The sequence below is a fragment of the Grampus griseus genome, assembly GCF_964374135.1.
Source record: "Grampus griseus genome assembly, chromosome: 14".
Lineage (NCBI taxonomy): Eukaryota > Metazoa > Chordata > Mammalia > Artiodactyla > Delphinidae > Grampus > Grampus griseus.
In genome coordinates this window covers 19,209,076-19,228,291 of record NC_139008.1, presented here as the reverse complement: position 1 = coordinate 19,228,291, position 19,216 = coordinate 19,209,076, and the positions used below count along the sequence as shown (strand labels likewise).

The 19,216-nt window shown below is 45.0% G+C and overlaps 1 protein-coding gene across 6 annotated transcripts in view; it reads left to right on the top strand.

The window, feature by feature from the left end:
* Positions 1-19,216, top strand: part of SLC5A11 (solute carrier family 5 member 11) — a gene marked incomplete at both ends in the record, with an annotated part of 41,925 nt that overhangs the window by 11,061 nt on the left and 11,648 nt on the right. For 2 of the 6 annotated variants that reach the window (XM_082671538.1, XM_082671537.1), the window contains 4 exons: positions 7,661-7,765; positions 8,917-9,022; positions 11,704-11,784; positions 15,131-15,336. In XM_082671538.1, the coding sequence (XP_082527664.1) occupies positions 7,661-7,765; positions 8,917-9,022; positions 11,704-11,784; positions 15,131-15,336 (498 nt within the window). The remainder of the gene's footprint in view (positions 1-7,660; positions 7,766-8,916; positions 9,023-11,703; positions 11,785-15,130; positions 15,337-19,216) is intronic. The other 4 variants (XM_082671536.1, XM_082671534.1, XM_082671533.1 and 1 more) reach the window with 3 other exon arrangements.

Genomic DNA, 19,216 nt, shown 5'->3' with positions numbered 1-19,216 from the left:
GGAAGAAACGTAGGCTCAAAAAAATTTTTTTAATGCCAAGACACAAATGTAAAAATCACAGTCTTTTCTAAATGTTTAAGCCACAACATATTACTGCTTTTAACACACACACACACACACACACACACACACACACACACGTGCTCGCGCGCGATTCAGTGATTTTTTTTCTTCCTTTGTACCCAAAACCATAATAATTGAGTTATTTCTGGCTGATGCGATATGTCAAAATTTTTGTTACAAAATAATGCTGCTTTAGACTTTTTGAAAAATAAAGTAGTTAAAAAAATCACTTCTAGGGACTTCCCTGGCAGTCCAGTGGTTAAGACTCCATGCTTCCAAAGTAGTTAAAAAAATCACTTCTAGGGACTTCCCTGGTAGGCCAGTGGTTAAGACTGCATGCTTCCAATACAGGGGGCACAAGTTTGATCCCTGGTGGGGGAACTAGGATCCCACATGCTGTGCAGTGCAGCCAAAAAATAAAATATAAAAATAAACTTAAAAATCACCTGTGATCTTACTGACAGCTTTCTGTCATTCATACCATCTAGACTTAATTCTATTTTAGACATTCTACTACACAGGGCAAGATATCATACAATATCATAGTGTTATTCATCAAGCAATAACTGATTTTAACTTTTTATTATAGAAATTTAAAAAAATACACAAAGTATAAAGAACTACTTAATGATCAGAGAAATCATTGAAAAAAAAGATCACTCCTTACCAGAAGTAGTGCAATCTTATGCAAAGGGCAGTGATGTAGGGGTAAATAACCTCACTTGGAGATAATACTGAGTCTAAAAGCACGATTTTTGGTGACTGGGGGCCTGGGTCTGCCCATACCCACCTGTGATTAGCTTCCACATAGACAAAATCTCTGGGATAGAACAACACTGACTGGAACTGAGGATCTCTGGGCCAAAGCATCAGCAGATATTTCTTGAGCACCTAGTATAGGAAAGAGTAAAGGATGGTGGAGATGTAGGTTAATTCATAGGTAGGGTGGCCAGATGTTCTCAGCTGATGGTTTCCATTTTCTCTGGGAAGTAGAAGGCAGTGTCATTTGCTGAATGAGGAAGGAATTTGTGTGATCAAAGGTGAATAAGAGGCATGAAGATTTGAAACGACTTCTATAGTTTGTAATAGAAAAACCTGTGGACAACTCCAGTATCGCTCATTAGGGGACTGGGCATCTGTACTGTGGATATCATGCTGTGAAAAGGGCTGAAATTGACAGAGTTGTGCTGCTGTGAAAGGATCTCCAAGCTCTGTTGTTCAATAAAAAATTCCTGTGACTCTAGACATTCTTTGGGCAACATTTTCTTCAGAGAGAAGATTAAGCCCATATTAGACAATAAATGCCAGAGTGCTGAAAAAAGCTAAAAAGCTACCCAATCTATTTTTATTGGGCAATAAAATAAACACAGAGAAAATTGGTACACAAATGTGCAGCTTAACAAACTACTGTAAAATGAACACCCAGATCAAGACACAAAACAGGGACTTCCCTGGTGGTCCAGTGGTTAAGAAAGACTCCCTGCTTCCACTGCAGGGGGCCCCGGTTCAATCCCAGGTCAGGGAAGTTCCACATGCTGCATGGGGCGTCCAAAAAAAAAAAAAAGACACAAAATATAACACTCCCCCACGTGCCTTTAGCAGATCACAGATGCCTTCCTTTCACAGTGACTTTCACTGGACTCACTTCTTTACTTTTGTTCACAGTTTTAATTGGGCATACCTAAACAAGATGGTTTAATTGTACTTTTCTGGAATGAAATATACATGGAATTGGGGGGGTTACATTCTTTCCTTGCCTGTAGCTGGTGTGTTAATTTCCATTGCTATGTAGTATTCTGTAGTATGACTATACCCCAATATATTTGTCTATTCTTTTTTTCGTGGGCATTTAGGTTGTTCCTAATGTTGGCCTATGATAGACAACGCTGCTGTGAACATTTTTATACATGTCCCGATGCACATAAACAAGGTTGCTCCTAATGTTAGCCTATGATGAACAATGCTGCTGTGAACACCTTTTTTTTTTTTTTTTTTTTTTTTTTTTTGCGGTACGCGGGCCTCTCACTGTTGTGGCCTCTCCCGTTGCGGAGCACAGGCTCCAGACGCGCAGGCTCAGCAGCCATGGCTCACGGGCCCAGCCGCTCCACGGCATGTGGGATCTTCCCAGAGGGGGCACGAACACGTGTCCCCTGCATCGGCAGGCGGACTCTCAATCACTGCGCCACCAGGGAAGCCCGAAGGTGGATTCTTAACCACTGGATCACCAGGGAAGTCCCTCTCACTGTTCTTTCCACTGAAAATTCTGTTTATATATTTTCTGGCCATTTGGACTTTCTCTTTAGGGAAGTAACTTGTCTAGGACTTTTGCCAACCTTTCTATTATGTTATACAGCTTCTTCTTATTGATAGAAGCTCTTTATACATTCTGGAAACAAGCCCTTAGGGTGATTATATGTGTTGCAAATATCTTTTCCCCACTTATTCTGTGGTTTGCCTTTTAACTCTCTTAATGGTGTTTTTTGATGAACAGATCTTAGATGTTTTAAAAAGTTATTTTATTCAAGTATAGTTGATTTACAATGTTGTGTTAATTTCTGCTGTACAGCAAAGTGATTCAGTTATACATATATATACATTCTTTTTCATATTCTTTTCCATTATGGTGTATCACAGGATATTGAATAGAGTTCCCTGTGCTATACAGTAGGACCATGTTGTTTATCCATTCTATATATATAATAGTTTGCACCTGCTAATCCCAAATTCCCGATCCATCCCTCCTCCACCCCCCACCCCCTTTGCAACCACAAGTCTGTTCTCTATGTCTGTGAGTCTATTTCTGTTTCGTAGATGAGTTCATTTGTGTCATATTTTAGATTCCACATATAAGTGATATTGTATAGTATTTGTCTTTCTTCTCTTTCTCCATTCATCTGTTGATGGACATTTAGGTTGTTTCCATGTTTTGGCTATTGTGAATAGTGCTGCTATGAACTTGGGGTGCATATATCTTTTTGGTTTTGTTTTGTTTTAATATTTATTTACTTACTTGGCTGTGTCGGGTCTTCGTCGCAGCATGTAGGATCTTTCGTTGTGGCGCGTGAGCTTCTCTCTAGTTGTGGTGCATGCACTCTAGAGCACACGGGTTCAGTACTTGCGGTGCACGGGCTTAGCTGCCCCATGGTATGGGGGATCTTAGTTCCCTGACCAGGGGGTCTAACCTGCATCCCCTGCATTGGAAGGCAGATTCTTAACCACTGGACCACCAGGGAAGTCCCCATGTATCTTTTTGAATTAGAGTTTTGTCCGGATATACACCCAGGAGTGGGATTGCTGGATCACGTGGCAACTCCATTTTTAGTTTTTTAAGGAACCTCCATACTGTTTTCCATAGTGGCTACACCAACTTACATTCCAACCAACAGTGTAGGAGGGTTCCCTTTAACAGATCTGAGTTTTAATGTAGTTCCATTTATCATTTTTCCTTAATTACTATCTTTTATGTCTTATTAAAAAATATTTCCTACTCTAAAGTCATAAAGATATTCTCCTATATTACCTTCTAGAACTTTTCACATTTAAGTCAATTATCCACTTAGAAGTAATTTTTGTCTACCATATTTTGAGAATAGGATAACGCCAATATGACCCATCAAGAAAATTACAGACCAGTTTTACTTATGAATATGGAAAATGACCTCTACACTTTAGGGGCCCACCCTACTCTCTAACCACCAGTTTACTCCTGTCAGTTCATTCATTTATTTGTTCACTGAAGAAGCATTTATTGAGCTGAATGCCAACTGCATTCCAGGCACTGGTCTAACAGTTCCTCATCCTTACCAGGCTCTCTACTTCCCCAGCCCTTTAGAGTGCTTTCCCCTCTTGCTGGAAAGTTTTCCTTTTCCTTTGTGATTCGGTTAACTCCTATCATCTATCCAAATCCTACTTCAAGCAACTATTCCTCCAGGAAGCCCTTTCTAACCTCTCTGATTAGGTGAAGTCTCCTCCTTCATTGTGTTTGCCACAGTTGCCGTTTTGCATTTGCTTCTGTGATTATTAAATTAATACGCCTCTCCCATTAGACTGTGTGTTTTTCCCATTATACTTTCTCAACATCAGCAGTAGTAACATTTGGGGCAGGATAATTCTTTGTTGTGTGTTTTTATACGTGTGTGAGGGGTAGTCTGTTCATTGTAGGATGTTTGCAACATCCCCGATCTCTATCCACTAGATGCCAATAGCACCCCCCAAACTGTGGCAGCTGCAGTGTCTCCCGACATTGCCAAATGTTCCCTGGGGAGGTATGACATCTCTTCCTTCCATTGAGAGCCACTGCACTAGACTGTGTGTCTCTCCCATTAGATTGTAAGCTCCAGGAGGGCAAGAACTATCTCTGTTTTCTCCCAGTGTCTAGAACAGTGCCTGATACATAGTAGGTATTTGAAAAATATTTGTTGAAATTACTCAGTAACAGGGTCCATGATTTCAGAAGGAAGTGAAATGAAGGATGAGCTGACACCCAAAAGAAGAGGCACCAGTTAGGGACTGAAAGTCTTGGTCAGGTCCCAAAGCCGGGGTGATCAGAGTGAGCAAACGGAAGGGTTGCACTGATGAAAATTTGGGGTATCGGAGGTGAATGGGGTCCTGGAGATGATGAGGTTTGGATGTTGGCCAGAGAAATGGGTTGCTGGAGTGGAAATGCCCATCTGTTGGGGTTAAACAAAGACACTGTACAAGATGTCCCAGTGGGTGCTCGTCACTGTCCTTGAAGCTGCTTCCAGACTCGGGGAAAGTCTAGAAAGAGGGGAAGACGGTGAAGGAGCTGAATTCTCATTGGCTGCTGGACAGTGTTCCCGGGAGGCTTGGGGTGGGCGGAAGTTGCTATGGCCGGATGGCATGGGTTTCCGAGGAAGAGGGAGGGGTTTTACATGAGGACTGAGTGTGGCTGTCTGGACGTGATTCAAGGGAGAGTAAGAGAGATGCTGAAGTTCCCTCACTGCCCTGCACCCCCAGGAGATGAGGAACCACCAGACCAAGGCACTTGGGCGGTCCTCTCTCAGGGCAGTCGTCATTGGCTGCATTTATTTCCTGTTAACATTCACCCAGCAACACTCAGAGGGTGGTTCCTGTGTTAACAGTCATTCACCTCTCTGTCTCTGTCTCTCTCATCCTCGCTTGCTGGCAAATTGCCTTCTTAGCTACGTGACGACAAACAGCCTAGGTTCTGCCTCCCGTCTGTCAGCTAGCTTCACGTTTCTCCCCAGAGTTTGATTTCTAGATACCAGTACTGCTCGCCTTCTGATGACTTTCATGCCTCCTTCCTTTCTTAGCTCATTAGAAACTTCCTGCGTGTAGCAGGCTGTGCGGCTCTCTAGATCGTAATGGAGGTCAACTGATGATAAAACTGTCGGTTCTGGGCTTCCCTGGTGGCGCAGTGGTTGAGAGTCCGCCTGCTGATTCAGGGGACACGTGTTCGTGCCCCGGTCCGGGAAGATCCCACATGCCGCGGGGCGGCTGGGCCCGTGAGCCGTGGCCGCTGAGCCTGCGCGTCCGGAGCCTGTGCTCCGCAGCAGGAGAGGCCACAGCGGTGAGAGGACCGCGTACCGCAAAAAAACCCAAAAAAACCTGTCAGCCAATGATAAGAGTCTTGCTCCCCAACGAAGCCAGCTGGTGGTTGTCATTCACAGACGAGATAGTGAATCCTCTCGAGGAGCATCTTCCTTGGTCCACTTATCTGAACGGGCTGAAGCTCTCATGCACTCTCTCTAATTAGCTTTCATACCATCACCAAGAGTGTGTCCGTTCAATATGGTTTGATTGAATCTTTCCGTGTGTTATTCCCTGATAGAGTGTCAGAGCTCAGTGCAATGTGCTTCTGGAAAATCCCTGCTGTGTTTGCCTTGCAGCAAATCAGAGGGCTGAGGCAAGCCACTCATGAGGGTCAGAATCCCGAATTGCCCTTTTGGGGAGAGGGGGAGGAAAGAGATGCTTCTTTTTTTTTTTTTTTTAATTTTAAGGTGTCTATTTATTCCTAGAGTTCAATTTTTTTGGCCAATATTTTATTATGAAAAAAATTTCCAACCTACATCAGTGTTGAAATAATTTGACACTGGACACTCTTATAGTCTTGAATACTGTACCCAGATTCTACTATTAACAACTTACCATTTTTTTTTTTTTTTTTTTTGCGGTACACGGGCCTCTCACTGTTGTGGCCTCTCCCGTTGCGGAGCACAGGCTCCAGACGCGCAGGCTCAGCAGCCATGGCTCACGGGCCCAGCTGCTCTGTGGCATGTGGGATCTTCCCGGACCGGGGCATGAACCCGTGTCCCCTGCATCGGCAGGCGGACTCTCAACCACTGCGCCACCAGGGAAGCCCCAACAACTTACCATTCTTGAATCAAGTCTGGCCATCCAGTCTCTCCCAGTCTCCACTCCCAGCTTCTTCTACCTTCACAATCTGACCTTGGGATGGATGGTTTGCCATTTATCAGCTCATGATCGGGTACCCATTAGTCTACTCTCTGGGTTAGACTAAGGAACACCCAAGCAGCAACAGCCTGGACGAGGGGCTGCAAACATAATCATTACTCTGTCTTTTCCCATCCAACATCTGGGACCTCATGGAAGAACAGTTGTGCATTTGAGGTTCCATTGTCTAGACATGGCATTGTCTCAACCCCCAAGTCTGCGGGTACAGTGAGGAGACTGGGCAAGGACATGCTATCCCCAAAGTGCCACCCAAATAATGGTTCTCCTCGGTATGGCTCAGCCCCTGGGGTGCCTTATATGGTAATGGCACCTAGCTTTGGCCCACCCATCTGGACCTAATTCAGTGCTTCCCTGGTTTTTCTGCTGTCTCTGGATTCTCTGCTCCTGGTAACGTGGCTAAAGTGTTACATGAGAGCAACTTCCCCAAAGGTTAGAATATGGACAAATGGAGATGCTTGAGATGAGTTTAGGTGTTAGACATGGAGCCAACTACACTGAATCACCTGGCGAAATTAGTTCCTCTTCCATCATCTTTCAATGAGCTCAAGGGTAAAGTCTCCTGTTGGTGTTAGTGAGCATTTAACACCTGTTCAATACTTTTCCTGACTTCTTTTTTTTTTTTTTTTTAAAGAAAGAATGAGTAAGCTCTGGGCCCAGGGTTTTTGGTGTGCAAGAGGAAGTTGCCAGGAAAGAATAGAACATGAATGAGTGATTTTATTATCCATGTGCATAGTTTTGCTGGTTCCCTTAAGTTTAGGATTGATATTTCATTTACAGTGGTGATTTGAAGTTTTCTTTTTAGATAAGTTTACTTCAATATAAACATGAGTTGGTTTAAAGAAAAACATTAAGTTTTATAATAGTAACCTCTATATTAATAAGTTTTATGTAATAACATTAATAACACAGGAGAGGGCAAAAATTGGGGTGGCGTATACATTTGGGATATATGATAGTTGGGTACCTAACTCTGCACAGAACCCCAGTCCATCCTCACCCCACCCCTTTGTTCCATTTTCTCCTCTCTTTTAAGTCTCCCATTGAGAATCCCAAGAAGACCGTCTGTGCTTCTGAGTTTGGGGAGAAGGTGGGAGGGGGAAGAAGGGCTGCTGGGTGGCAAAATCTCAACTCTGGTCCCCAGGTCACCACGATGCCAGAATACCTAAGGAAACGCTTTGGCGGCAACAGGATCCCCATCATCCTGGCTGTGCTCTACCTGTTTATCTACATCTTCACCAAGATCTCGGTAAGGTGGGGACACAGCCTGGTGAGAAGCTCAGCTGGTGGTGTCCCTCTCCTATTGAGGAAGCTTCTGGGAGGTTCAAGGAAGTTGGGAGGGGTGGGGGCAAAGGCTAAACAGGGGCAGAGGAAGTACGGAAAAAAGGTAGAGGAAAGGAATCCTCCCCCTTCTCCTGCCAAAGCTTCTTCAGCAACATCTTGGGATGGTGCCCATCACTGAATGGGACTCTGAGAGCCCTCAGGTGGGTCTGTCATCTTCCTCCTGGGATCAGGCAGTTATCAACTATTAATCATATGTGCTGATGGCCCACTGAGCCTGCCCCACCCTGACGTTTGGATGGGCAGGCCAAGAGCAGATGCTTTGCAGCCTCCAGTACGTGCTGCTCAGCCTGACTCACACCGATGCCCTCTTCTCTTCCATCTGGAGCTGGGGGAAACCTTGTCCTATGTGGGGGAGGGGGTGGGCAGAGGAATTCCATTCAATTCAAACAACAATAACTGACTCTGTGCCAGCTCCAGATGTGAAGGGCAGAAGGACAATGCTCGCTCTCATTCTGGTGGGAAGCTACAGATGTGGGGAAACCTTCCCAAGGAAAGTTACATCTGAGGAGGATGTAGAGAGGATGTAGAGAAAGGGGGATTGGCATTCCAGAGGGCTGGACAGAATAAGAAAACGCTTGGGGGCATGAAAAAACATGACTTGTTAGGGAAACAGGGTGTATTTCAGTGTGTCTGGGAGCATGAAGTGAGTAAAGAAAATGAGGTCAAGTGGCAGGCAAACCATGGAGGGCCTGGTATACAGCTCTAACTTATTTGAACATTATCTTGGGGGCAGTAGGGAGCTACTGAAGAGTTTTGATGAGGATGAGATGATCGTGATGGCATTTGATAAAGGCTGCAGTGTGGAGGATGGAGAGTAGGCAGATGAAGAATAGGAGCAGGAAGACGACTGAGGCGCTTGTATTAGCCCAGTGAAGGGGCCTCAAACTTGATCACCCGTAGGGCTCCCGTTTGAGACCCCTGATCTAGGAAGAGATGAAGAAAGGACATCATATGATGTTTCTGTGTTTGCCAGAGTCAAGGCTAGGGCCTGAGCCTGGGGAAACTGTGCTAAAACGTCCATCCATTCATCCACCCGTCAACTTCATGTCTCTCCAGGTAGACATGTACGCAGGTGCCATCTTCATTCAGCAGTCTTTGCGCCTAAATCTCTACCTGGCCATAGTCGGGCTGCTGGCCATCACAGCTCTATACACTGTTGCAGGTATGACTGAACAAGGGGTGATTCTGGGAGAGGTGGTGGGCAGGGGCTGTGGGCCACCCTGTCTTTTCCTGGCTCGTCTTCTGATGTTCCAGTGTGCTAAGACCATGTCTTCATGAACCCTCAGTCCATCACCCCAGATAATACGATTTCTCTTGGTCATTGTCCAAAGGAAGAGGGATGCCTGATAGAAGGGAGGATTTTAAAAGGTACCGCAAGTGCATAAAGCTATTTTCCATTTATTTATTCAAGAACTATTCATTAGAACCTACTAGCTGCTGAGCATGTGTAGTCACACACACTATACAAAGCTAGACCGTAAACCACTGCAATTCTGCAGCCTGAGGCCGGGGAGCCTCAACTTTCCCCCTCAGACTTGCATCCCAGAAGAGTGGCTGGTGGAGTGCAGCACCTGGACATGTATCTGCTTTTGAATATTCACCTTCTCATCTTCTGTTCCAGTTTCATCCTTCTCTGCCTCCTCTTGGTGTAATTCATTCCACAAATTATCTATATCTATCTATGTATCACCCACTATATGCCAGGCATCATGCTAGGAAATGGGGCATAGCGGGCAACAAGATAGACAAAATCTTTTTTTTTTTGGCCGTGCAGCTTGTGGGATCTTAGTTCCCCCACCAGGGATTGAACCCGGGCCCACGGCACTGAAAGCCCCCAGTCCTAACCACTGGACCACCAGGGAATTCCCATGACAGAAAAAATCTTTACTCCAAAGGAACTTACATTCTAGTGGGGAAGGGGAGACAGACAATGAACAAGGAAGCCAATAAGTGATGTCAGAGTATACTGTTATAACAAGATGGGGAATAATGGTGGGAGGATTCTTTTCCATCCAACGTACAGGCAAGGCCTCTCTAAGGTGATATGTGGACCAGATTTAAATGAGATAGAGGGAAGACTCTGACATGAGAACCCGTGTTGTTTGTTTGAGGAGTAGCAGGGGGGTCAGGGCGGCTGCAGCTGAGCAAGCACATGTGTTGAGGCTGAGTCCTGTCTAGCTGTGGAGGAGGCCACTCATGCAAGCTGGAGTGACAGTGGTGACCCCGGCATCGGCTGTGCTGCAGCCCTGATGGGAGGAGAAAGGAGTGGAGGAAAGGGCAGGCACCGGAGCCTCGAAGGAAATCAGATGAGCCTGGATTTAGTCCCAAATGCCGTGGAACACCACTGGAGGCTCTAGACAGAAGAGTGACCCGTTCTCAGAAATGCAAAAGCCCGCTGAGGCAGAAAGATCTGGGCTGAGTTTTCAGCGCTAACAGAAGCCACGTGTCTGGGGCACAGGGAAAGGAAAGGTTTAGTCGCAATTGCCAATCTATCTCTCTGTTTCCTTGTTTGGGGGTGTCTCCCCCATTAGACTAGAAGCTCCGAGGAGACAGGCAGCATGCTGTTTTGTTTGCCTCTGTATCCCTACCATGTAGAACTAGGTTGGGCGCTCACCAGATGTTTGGTGAGTGATTGAATAAAACACTAGATGCAGCGCCTGGTAAGTGATAAATGCCCAATAAACATTAGTATAGAGACGTGGGTGTGTTTCAGTGGTACCTATCTTCAGGATCTCACCACACTCAGGCTAACTGCCTGAGTGGGGCCAGCAGAGAACTGGGGCCAGATGCTAAGCCAGTTCTCTCTCCATTTGTGAGATGACCCTATACCTGGGGCAAAGAAGGAGGAATCACAGAACAACACCCACATGAATGTCTGTTTGGTTTTTTTAGTGTACTGTGACTTCACCCATGAGTAAATCTGTTCATGTCAGATAAGTGTCCACTCTCTGTAGGGAAAGAGGAAGGAGAAAAGGATAGGGAAGAGACTGGAAAGATTGTTTTGTCCAGATGCTGATGGATTTGCTACCATGATTGTCATTACAAAGATTTTTCTAGGTGGCAAGACCAATAAGAATCCACTGAGGCCAACCACTGTGACCCTCTTTGGGAAGCCTATTAGACTCTGAATACCTAGTACTCACATCCTCTTTCCAATGTTTAAATAAAGGTCTTCGGAGCTTGGGGACCATGGCCCAAGCATCACTTCCCATGTCAGTTAGAAATTACTGTGTAACTAACCACCTACCCCCCATTAGGGAGTTAATGGTTTATTTCTGCCCATAATTCATTCCATGCGTTGCCTGGGTGGCTCTTCTGCTGGTCTCACCTGGCTCGGTTGAATTATACTAGTTAGATGGTACCTGGAACAGCTGGGTGGAACAACATGGTCTCACTCAGGTGGCTGCTGGTTAGCTTGGCTGTCAGCTGGGCTTTCCTTCCAGGTGGCCCTCATGCTCCATGAGGCTAGACTGGGCTTCTTAAAGAAGCATAGTGTTCTCGGGGCAACACGAGAACAAGAGCAGGAACTGCAGGCCTCTTGAGGACCAGACTTGGAGCTGCACAACATCACTTCCACCGTATCTATTGGTTAAAGCAAGTCATTCGGCCAAACCATATTTAAGAAGAAGAGAAATCTTCACCTCAACGTGAAAGGAGCAGCAAGGCCACATTACTAAATGGGCAGGCACCTGGGAAGGAGATATTGTGGCCATCTTTGCAAACAATCAACACTAGGAACTCTCCCCTGTCAGGTCTTGAAATTCCAAGTTCCCTCTGGCACCCAGAGTACCTCCTCTCCCCCAGAGTACCTGACCCTCACCTCAGTGCTCATCTTCCCACTAGGTGGCCTGGCTGCTGTGATCTACACGGATGCTCTACAGACCCTGATCATGCTTATAGGAGCGCTCACCCTGATGGGCTACAGTAAGTGGGGTGCCAGGGTCATTTGGGTGGATGACAGCACCTCTCTCAAGCACGGACATCTGCTTTCATCACTGTTTCAAACCCAGCTGGGGATTCCTGCTTGAGGCATGGTCATTTTAGCTGGAAGAGAGCTGTGCGTATCATGGAAACTTACTGTTTTTTAAGGAAACGTTAATAGATCCTCCTATGTTGACGTGGATAAATAATTAAATAAACAAATAAAAGGGGGCAAAAGGAAAAGTCTTCCTTACAGGAGAATTCCAATTACTAAATGAAGACAGACTGAGGGAAATAGAATATCACTATTAGAACACCACAGTCATAATTGCTATAGACAAGATCCAATGATAAATGCTGAAGTCAGCGCATGAAAGTTTATGAAGAAATAAGATATTTGCTTGGTCTCAAAGTATCACGTCCAAAATATTTATTAATTACAAAGGGCAATATAGCCACTTTACAGTGGAGAAACATGGCACGTGCCACTGTAACTAAGCGATCAAGGCATATTAACTGATATTACAGTAATCAGACGTACCAGTATGTAGCTCCTGATATGGTACACTGAGAAGGACACAGCATCACCTCTGTGCCATTCTTGCCAAAATATATAACCTCAACTTCATCGTAAATAAACATCAGGCAAACCCAAATTGAGGACATTTTACACACTACAATGACCAGTATTCTTCAAAAGTATCAAGGACATGAAAAATAAGGGAAGACTGAGGAACTACAGAGAAAGGAGGAAACATAAATAAACACAATGTGGGATCCCGGATTGGATCCCAGAAGAGAAAAAGAACATTAATGGTGCAAATTGAAGAGCCCATACTGTAGTTAATAGTAAGGCACCAATGTTAATTTCTTAGTTTCTGCAACTGTACTTGGCTTATGTAAGACAGTGACACTAGGAGAAGGTGTATGGGAACTCTCTGTACTACTTATACAACTCTTCTGTATGTCTATAATTATCTCAAAATTAAAAGTTCATAAATGAATACGTATTAAAACACTAGTGATCCAGATGTTTTATCATTTAATGCTCATAACAACCCAATGATACCAGTATTATTTTTACCCCTTGTGTTGGATGAGAAAATTAAGGCACCAACTGTTAGCGCAAGGTCACAAAGTTAGAATTCAAAGCCAGGATTCAAACCCAGTCAGACTGACTTCAGATCTCATACCCTTCCTTCCCCATCACACTCCCTGGTGATGATAGTGGGGAGATAATGTGGTAATAACTTTTGTGGGAAGAGTCTAAGAGCAGGAGTCAAAGAGTATAGGCAGGAATTTTTACCTTAACATTGTGCCTTCCTGCCTGCCGATGCAGGTTACGCGGGTTCGTGCCCCGGTCCGGGAAGATCCCACATGCCGTGGAGCGGCTGGGCCCGTGAGCCATGGCTGTTGAGCCTGCGCGTCCGGAGCCTGTGCTCCGCAACGGGAGAAGCCACAACAGTGAGAGGCCCACATACCGCAAAAAAAACCCCAAAAAAACAAACAAACAAACAAAAAAACAAGAGAAACTGAAAAACTGACCTAAAATGGAGCTTATTAAAGTGACTGAAATCAAGATCCCCCACTTTCCTTTATACCAAAAGGATTCCAAATTTCATTTGGTACCCTGATGTCTCCTACATGGGTGCTACTCAGACTGTGGTCCAGGGACCAGCAGCATCAGTGTCAACTGGGAGCCCATTAGAAGGGCAGAATCCCAGGCACCACTGCAGACTTGCTGAATCAGGATATGCTTTTTAATGGTTCCCAGGTGATTCGTGTGTACATTAAAGTTTACGATGCTCTGCCTACTTTATTTTCACTCATCCTGGGGTGATTCTTTTCTCAGCCTTTCTACCTGCTATTATCTATATGTATGTGCTTTACACACTCAGATGGGCAGGTCCAATTATTATTATTATTATTTTTTTGCGGTACGCGGGCCTCTCACAGCTGTGGCCTCTCCCGTTGCGGAGCGCAGGCTCCGGACGCGCAGGCTCCGGACGCGCAGGCTCAGCGGCCATGGCTCACAGGCCCAGCCGCTCCGCGGCATGTGGGATCTTCCCAGACGGGGGAACGAACCTGCGTCCCCTGCATCGGCAGGCGGACTCTCAACCACTGCGCCACCAGGGAAGCCCAGGTCCAATTATTAATAAAACCTCCCTTCCTTCCACTACCACAAAATAATTTTTCAGGGAAAAAAAAAGCATGACAAAAATTTATCATCACAATATTTTTCCCCCAGTAGCCACTGTTCACCACAACCTTCAGCAAAGATAAGCCAGGCTGCAGATTACATATCATTCCTAACTCAAGTGGTAACACCAACCCCTTCTCTTCCATACCAAAAAACAAAGAAACAAACAAAAAACCAAAAATAAAACACAAGAAAAAAACAAAACAACAACAAAAAGACAAACACAACCTTCCAGAACGTAATCCGGTGAGAGCAATGTTATTTGGGGATAACCTTGAATCTGTTCAATTAATGAAAAGAAGCAAATTATCTGCAGAGTGCAGTGCTTTATTGTTTTTTAAGGACAACACACGTTTGTGCCAGGTGCTGTGCATTTTATGTGTATTATCTCACTGTCTTTCTCCAGCCCTATGAGGTTGGTGCTACATTATCCCCACCTGCAGATGAGGAAACCGAATCCAGACAGGGAAGCGACTTGCTCAAGGCCATAAGTTACCTGGACCACTCTTGTGATACCATGAATTGAGAGTAGCTGAGAAGAAGTTCAGAGGTGAAAGAATGTTTCCTTCAGGCAGGCTTTCTTAACCTGGACAGAATTCACGGGTTTTGTGAATCTTGCATGGGAAAGAAATTCATCTCTGTTTTCATATTAGCATCTTTCAATGATTCGTGTAGGCAGCAAACCACAGGAAGATTTGCAATATCTGTGACTTTGATACCAAAATACACCCCCCGAGGTTTTTATCCAAATGTTTTTACAGTTGCTTCTGATGTATTGAAACACTGTGTCCATGGTTATTTTAAAGCTAAATTGTTATTTGACCCACTGTGGGGTCTTTCTACTTAATGGAGCAAAGAATTAAATTACTACGTCAGAGTTTTTATGGTTTGATGGGTGCCTTCAACATATTTGGTTTTCTTTACAATCTATGTATTGTGTATTGTATATTTAGGAATATTATTCTGAGAAGCAATCCATAGTCAATACCAAAGGCATGAAAAAAAAAAAGGCGGAGAACCTTTAGGTCAACTAACTTTCCTTGGTATCTCTGTTCTAAGTAGGATTTCACCAATCTCCAACCATCCCCTCATGAGTTGCTGTGGATCAGTCTGAGTTCCTGGCAAATTTGGGTTTCCTCTGAATACTAGGTTTCGCTGCAGTCGGCGGGTTGGAAGGCCTGGAAGAGAAATACTTCTTGGCTGTGGCCAGCAACCGGAGTGGGAACAGCAGCTGCGGGCTGCCCCGGGAAGATGCCTTCCATATTTTCCGAGACCCACTGACATCTGATCTCCCGTGGCCTGGGATCCTATTTGGAATGTCCATCCCGTCCCTCTGGTACTGGTGCACCGATCAGGTACAGGGCAGCAGCTGAGAAAGCTGCTCTCGGGGACGCTTCCTTCCTTGGAGTATCTGGAGGCTGGGTTCTTTTCTCCCGCTATCTGTTCTCTTATTTGCGTTTCTCCCCAAACATCCTTGAGAACTTCTTTCTCTCTACTGCTCTACGTGTTATCTTCTTATTCTTACTCATGTCGCAGCAAATCCAAAGCTACTGATATTTGCAAAGGGGAAAGCTTGATACATCCTGCTGGATGTCTGGAAGGATCCAGTAAGCAAGAGAGATGAAACATTTTAAAGAGAGCTTAAAACTGGTATTGGTATTATTTGCTCCACAAATACTCACTAGGTGTCCTCTATGTGCCAGCCACTTGGAAATCACAAGTAAACAAATCAAACAGGCTCTCGGAGCTCACCTTCTTCTGGTGGAGGTAGACAGGCAATAAATTATGGGGAATGTTAAAAGGTGATAACTGTCATTAAAAAACAAAACAAAACAAGCGGGAGGGGGGTGGAAGTGGAGGGTGTGGGAGTGTCATCTAAAATACAGTGATTAGGGGAGTCATGGTTGAGAAGTGACCTCTGAGCTAAGGAGAGTGAGTGGGCTCTGGTGATAGTTGGGGAGGAGAGTTTTAGGCAGAGGGACCCGCCAAAGCAAAGCCCTTAAAGCAAATATATAACTGGTGTGAAGAAAGAAATGAGAAAAGCAAAAGGCACTGTGGTGTGTATAATAAGCCCTTTTGTGTTAAAAGGTGTGTGGGGGGGATAGAATCCATATTTGCATTTGCTTGTATGTGCTGAAGGAAACTCCGGATGGATGTATATAAAACTAAGAGCAGTTACCTGTGGGCAGGGAGGTGGGCAGATGTGCCAGGATGGATGGAAGCCATTTCACTGCACACCTGTTTATACTTTCTCAGGTTTCAAACCCTGTGAATATATCATCTGTTGAAATGGCTTTTTCCATTACATTAATGATCAGAGATCTGTGTGCCATTTTGGAAGCCCTATTTCATATTCAGGGCTGATGAGACTTTAAATAAAATAATGATCATGGAGTCGGAGCACTGAATTGATGGAGGGGACACTGCAGAGAGTGAATCCAGGTCACCCCAAGGGTCAGAACTGAGTGAAGAGCTAGAAACCAAGAGCTAGAGATGGGTGTAATACTGCCCCTTTAAGAGAGAGCACCCCTCCTCTTCCTTAGCAAATCTCAGGCTGGAGAGACCCTGGGAGACAGCTCAGACTGAGGCTAACAGCCTGGGCTTTAACCTTAACAGACCTGGAATCAAGTTCAGGTGGCATAACCTTGGAACACCGTCTAAGTTCTCTGAGCCTCTGTTTCCTCATTAGCGGGGTTACTAATAATTGTGAAAAAGGGGAGCATTAGGAATTTGCTCATAGTCTTTTTTGTTGCAGGCGCATTTAATAAACCGTTTAAAACATTTACATTTTTGCTTTTTTTTTTTTTTTTTTTTTTGCGGTACGTGGGCCTCTCACTGTTGTGGCCTCTCCCGTTGCGGAGCACAGGCTCCGGACGTGCAGGCTCAGCAGTCCATGGCTCACGGGCCCAGCCACCCTGCGGCATGTGGGATCCTCCCGGACCGGGGCACGAACCCACGTCCCCTGCATTGGCAGGCAGACTCTCAACCGCTGCGCCACCAGGGAAGCCCTTTGCTATGGTTTTATGCTACTGCTCTTGACATGGCTCAACAGCTTATATTTATTAATCCATACAAATATTTCCTCGAGATGCCTCACACCCTTACTAGCTGGGATTCCAGTGTGCAGCCCTTGAAGCCCACCTCCAACCCACCTCGCATTGTTCGAGAGCCTGGGGACTTAATTAATCCGGGATGACTTGATCTTCTTCCAAAGGGCAGGCAGGGCCAGAGGGGCCAGAAACCCAAGCCCTCCTTGGACCCCATGACTTCTGGTTTTGCGGCTGCTGAGCTGAATTCTGTTGAGTCCAAAGACTGTGTTAGTCCCTTGGGCTGGTGCTGCCCTACGTAGCTCATTTCAGAGCAGGAGAAAGACAAAGCAGCATTCACTGTTCACTGATTGGGGGCGTGTTCCTAATCTTCCTGGGCAGAGACGGAAGAGGTAAATCACAATCGATAATCGTAATGACACATTGATTGATGCTGGACCATCTACCAGTAACTGATATAAGCATTTCCTATATGTTAACTCATTGATTTTCATAACATTCCTATGAGTCATGCTCCATTACTTGGGTCCGGGGGTTGCCGTACAGGGCGACACCCTCTTCCCAGGGCTTGTGAGGTTTTGAGCAGCACAAGTCTCTTAAAACTTACTCAGCTGGAGGCTCCGCTTCATGGGAATAAAAGCCAGCACTCTTCTCAGTCACAGCTTTGGATCTCCTGTCGAAAGGGCTTGGTTCTCCAAAGCTCTAAATTCTTTCCTCTCTGCTTCCAGATGGACCGACAAGGACTGAAGCTTGCATGCCTCTTTTTGGCACCTTTATGAAGCAGTAAAAAGTATTCTATAGTTGCTGTATCGTTCCATGTAACTATCACATTGTTAAGTGTTCTAGAAAGCCCAATAGGTGTGTGTTTGGAGTCCTGAGAAATGACAGGGAACAAACAGCTGACTTCCCAGCTCTGGATAGAGGGATCCTCACTGCTCCTTCACCTTTCCTCACATAAGCTGATGCCACGTTTTAGAGTCTTTCACTGACAACATCCAAACCAATAATAATAATCTGTGCAGGTGAGGGTACACTTGGTTGCAAGTCACAGAAAAAAAAAATCAAATTTAAACCAGCTTAGGAAAAGGGTAGGGGATTTATTAGCTCATGGAATACGAACGGCAGGAAGCTGGACTAGCCTTCAGAAAGTGCTGGAACTTTTTCTGGTTTCTTTCTCCATTGTCTTTCTCTCTTACCTGCTGACTTCATGGTCTCTCACTGCAGACCAGCTGCAAAGAGACTGACAACTCTCCAAGTCCCAAATCCAAATACCCTGTGTAAGGGCTCTGATTGGCCAGGAGTGGGTCAGGTGCCTCCCCCTGGATCAGGCAGATTCCGTACCCAAGATGACAGCGTAGCCTTGTGGAGAGGGAATGGGTTTCAAAAGAAGCAGCAGGACGCTCTAGGAAGCCTATGCCATTGATGAACATTGTTTTAAAAAATGGGAACAATTCCCACTTTGTCCTGCTCACCACAGCACCATAATGGTAATGGCATTTCACTCCTCTTGTCCACAGTTCACTGAACCAACTCATAAAAGCTCTAGTAACTCACCAAGACCTCTGCAACTTCTCCAGATGCTTCAAGATCCAAAGCCCAAGGAAATAGTAGAGAAAGTTCTGAGTTCATGTAGATTCAATCTGGAGCCTGGAGCAGGATTTTGGGGGACCAGTCTTCTACTCAGAAGACACTCTAGAACATGTCATTCCCTTTGAGTGGATAAATCGTTTTAGTTACTCGATATAGCAAAATCATCACCAAAATAAATCTAGTTAATATTCGTCACCATACAGTTATTGATACAATTTTTTTTCTTGTGATGAGAACTTTTTTGTGTGTGATGAGAACTTTTAAGATCTATTCTCTTAGCAACTTAAAAATACGCAATCCAGTATTATTAACTATAGTCACCATGCTGTACACTACCTCCCTAGGACTTATTTATTTTATAACTGAAATTTATACTTCTTGATCCCCTTCATCCATTTTGCCCACCTGCCACCCTTTGTCTCTGGCAACCACCAATCTGTTCTAAGTAGATAAATCTTAACAAGACCTACCTTATGCCACCCAACAGAGAGAAGGGGGTCAGGATAAGACCTAGGCATACCATATGCAGTAACTACAAGTCCAGACATGCCAATCCTGTTGGTAGCAATATCTCAGAGCCTCTCTTTCTCTTAACTCA